The 3375-nt window shown below is 36.7% G+C and overlaps 1 protein-coding gene across 1 annotated transcript; it reads right to left on the bottom strand.

Moving 5' to 3' along the window:
- Positions 1-273: 273 nt before the first annotated feature.
- LOC112199421 (cytochrome P450 CYP749A22) lies at positions 274-2126 on the bottom strand. The gene is made up of 3 exons (XM_024340443.1): positions 1914-2126; positions 1534-1636; positions 274-647 (listed from the first exon to the last, which is right to left on the bottom strand). The coding sequence occupies exons 1-3, from the start codon at positions 2124-2126 to the stop codon at positions 274-276; spliced, it is 690 nt and encodes a 229-aa protein (XP_024196211.1).
- Between the last annotated feature and the right edge of the window lie 1249 nt (positions 2127-3375).

The raw sequence follows: 3375 nt of genomic DNA, 5'->3' as shown, positions 1-3375 counted from the left end.
TTGTGTTTTAATAAGTTAGCATGGATGTCTTTTAATGAGTGGTACTATTTGCTCTCTATATTCAAGGCAGTGGAAATGTATGTAATGTATTACTATATTTTGACTTTATAATGAGAAATCGTTTTGATTTGATTCAAAAAAAAAAAATTAATTAAAATAGAAAAAGTTGGTACTATTTCATGTGATTAGAAGATGCCTTATTCCTGATAATTATTTAATACAGCTTTATAAGCTAACATATCAAATACACCAAGATCTTAGGAATTGTAGTCTTCAGTCCTCACAGTTCACAGTGAGTGTAGCATTACTTGAACTCCATGCATGCTGTGGGCTAAGTGTCATATGCTTTAAAGGCATGTGAACATAGCCTGGGGAAAGGGTAAAGGAGTAGCGTTGTAGAATCATTGATAGAGCAATCTTGGCTTCAATGGTGGCGAAGTTGAGGCCAACACAAATTCTAGGTCCCATTCCAAAGGGTAAGAATGTAGCGATGTTGTTGTTAGTAGCTTTAGCAACTCCGTCAGAGAATCGTTCTGGTTTGAAAAGTTGCGCGTCTTGTCCCCAGGACTCGGGCTCATGGTGAAGCGCCAGAGATGGAATGATCAACTCAACTTTAGCAGGAATGTAATCACTAGATGGAATAATAACTAGATGGTTTTAAGTAGTGAAAGAAGTTTTGTGATTAAACTACTCAAGAATGAAGAACACATGAATTACTGACGCAGTGTAAACCTCACCACTGAGGAAACTTCACTGCGTGGCTTTTAACGTAGCCAACACGAGGAACAAATCCAATATGAATCAAATTGTTACAAATCACAAGTCGTGGTATTCAACACAACCACGTTACAAGCAACAACGCTAACTTGTATACAATTTGAATAACCTATACTGCAAACTCAAATCTCTCAAAGTCAGGTGAGCTTTACAGAATCAATCTTTCCCTTTCACCTTGTATCAAGGACACACTAATCTCAAATACGATATAAGAGAAAGGATGCAGTGAAATGAATAAGTAAGTATGAGGGAGAGTTTTTCCAGAAATCAGTTTGTGAAGACTATGCAACACACAAAAACAAAAATACCTAACACCAAAAACTCTCCCATAAAATGCAGATTCAAAACCTTTTATAGAGGAGCAAGACTCCCCCTCAATCAAATCTTTTCTTAATCACCGAATAAGAAAAATATAGAAACTTTTTAACCTGTTTTGAGTATGCAATCAAACATGCGATCAAATCTCTATCGGATATGCAATTTTGAACAAATGAAATTTTTCAGATCAATTAAAAACAATGCATATCAATTTAGAATCATCAAAATGATACGGATTTAAAGACACCTTTATCTCAAGATCAGTGAGAGTTATCTTCCTTGATTTTTTCTCTCCTTGATACGATTCTGTAATCTTCATTTAGTTCCCTTGAGTCTTCGAACAAGTAGGAGAAATACTCTCCTAATGCTTTGCAACTTCTGATTTCCTAGTAGCTTTAGGAAAGTCATGTGTTGAATAGAATAGTCCAACTTACTTACAAGGAACAATGAGCTTTCCCAGTCTAACATCCTTTTCAACTCTCCTTGTGACGGAAACAGCTGGAGAATATAGCCTTAGGGACTCATTAAAGATCATACTCATCTACATGGATACATGAAAATGAATAAAGTGAGAGAAAGTTGGGATGTAAAATTTCGAAAGCAAAAATTTCTCCGAAATGGCATGCAGTAATATATTGATTGAGTTCATGGCTTCCTTACGGTTTTCAATTTGGCAAGGCCATCAGGATTCGGAGTCTGTTTCCCAAATAATTGTAGGACTTCCTTTCTTGCTTTCTCTTAATTGTCGATCAGTATGGAGTGCCAGAAGCAAGACATGCAGTCCATGAAAGCAAAGTATTACTGTTCTCTTGTCTAACAAAGTAAAATGACTTGCACTCATCAGCCAAATCGTCCACTGAAATCCTCTGAATGTCATTGGTATCATGATGAGCCTTTAAAAGTAAACCAAGAAAATCACTCCCAAAGCTCTCTTCTTCCCCATTCATTGCCTTGTCTTCTCTTTTCTTCACGATCCTCTTGATGGAGTCGATCGCGTATTTCTTTCTCAAGCCTGTCCAATTCGATGTCATCGCTAGTTCTAAAAAGTTTGCTGCCATATTAAGTGAAAGACACAAATCTGAGAAGTGACAACTGACACATGTAATCTCCTCCAAGTAGTGGAAAGTGAAAATACAAGGACAAAATATGATTTTCTGGAAAATGAGGATTGCAGTACATGGATCAATCCCTACTGGGCAGCAGAAACCAAAACAGAAAAGACAGCACACCAAGTTTTGGTTACGCAGTGAAAACCTCAAATATGAGATTAAAAACACTGCGGGGCTCTTACTCTTGAGAACCCAAAATAATAATCATCTTATTCAAAAGGATATGTTCTTGTACAAACTAGTATAGCACTTGCTTGGCTATAAGATTTAGACAAAAGCTAACTCTAAGTTTGTCTTTCTTCTGGAACTCCTTCACTTGAATGATCTTCAAATCTTGTTCTTCTATCTTCACAGTCTCTCTACTGATCTCAAGAGAGTTTTATGCATATGCGAACACAATCAATGACACTTATTCATGGACCAAGTGTTTTACTCTTTGTGAAGACACACTTTCAATCTAACGAGCAAGACTCTATCAAAAATTCTTGCCTCTGTGATGTGTGTAGACCATGTATATTTTTCCCCCTATATGGACCTGCGGCAACTACTCAAAAGTCATCCAAAGATTCTACCCTAATTCCCAATTAATTTGGAAAGAAACTTCCCATATATGACTCCAACAAATCTTAAGGGAAATCTAGGAATAGACATGTCCAAAAAACCCTAGAACATCAATAGTATGATTTTCACAATCAGAATACTCTTTAAACACGTAAATACATAATACCAAAAACCGACTTTCCAAAATCGGACTCCACATGAAACTGACTGCAGACTCGGGGATTGCAACACATGTTGCAATCCCATGCATATGCAGACACATTTACCTGTCCTGTGACTCTTCGAGATCAGTAAAGAGCATTGTCATAGCTTTCTATGGGAATGCCAATACGACAGATACAAAATCTGTACCTACAATCTCCCCCTTTGGCATTCCTATACAAAACTGTTCTATTACACGAAACTCCCCCTCAACAAGTGCTTGAGAAAATTCACTTGAAGAATTCATCAATCCTGAAACACTCATCACACACACATTGTGAAATAAACATGATAGTAACACACACATATGAGCAATATAAGAGAGTCATTTTACCACTAGTCCATAGTCAACTACTCACTTAAAACATAAGGAAACCTAGTCACACTGAACTAATAAAAGCTAGCAGAA

This window comes from Rosa chinensis, chromosome 4 (genome assembly GCF_002994745.2).
Source record: "Rosa chinensis cultivar Old Blush chromosome 4, RchiOBHm-V2, whole genome shotgun sequence".
In the NCBI taxonomy this organism is placed as follows: Eukaryota; Viridiplantae; Streptophyta; class Magnoliopsida; order Rosales; family Rosaceae; genus Rosa; species Rosa chinensis.
This window is presented reverse-complemented; position numbering and strand designations above follow the sequence as displayed.

Bases quoted from the DNA above. Each gene is read 5' to 3' on its own strand.
- LOC112199421 (XM_024340443.1), bottom strand. From the start codon at position 2,126: ATGACATCGAATTGGACAGGCTTGAGAAAGAAATACGCGATCGACTCC. The intron at 1,637-1,913 runs GTTAGACAAGAG...GTATCCATGTAG, and splicing joins AGTGCAAGTCATTTTACTTT to ATGAGTATGATCTTTAATGA. The intron at 648-1,533 runs GTAAGTAAGTTG...AAAACCATCTAG, and splicing joins GGGAAAGCTCATTGTTCCTT to TTATTATTCCATCTAGTGAT.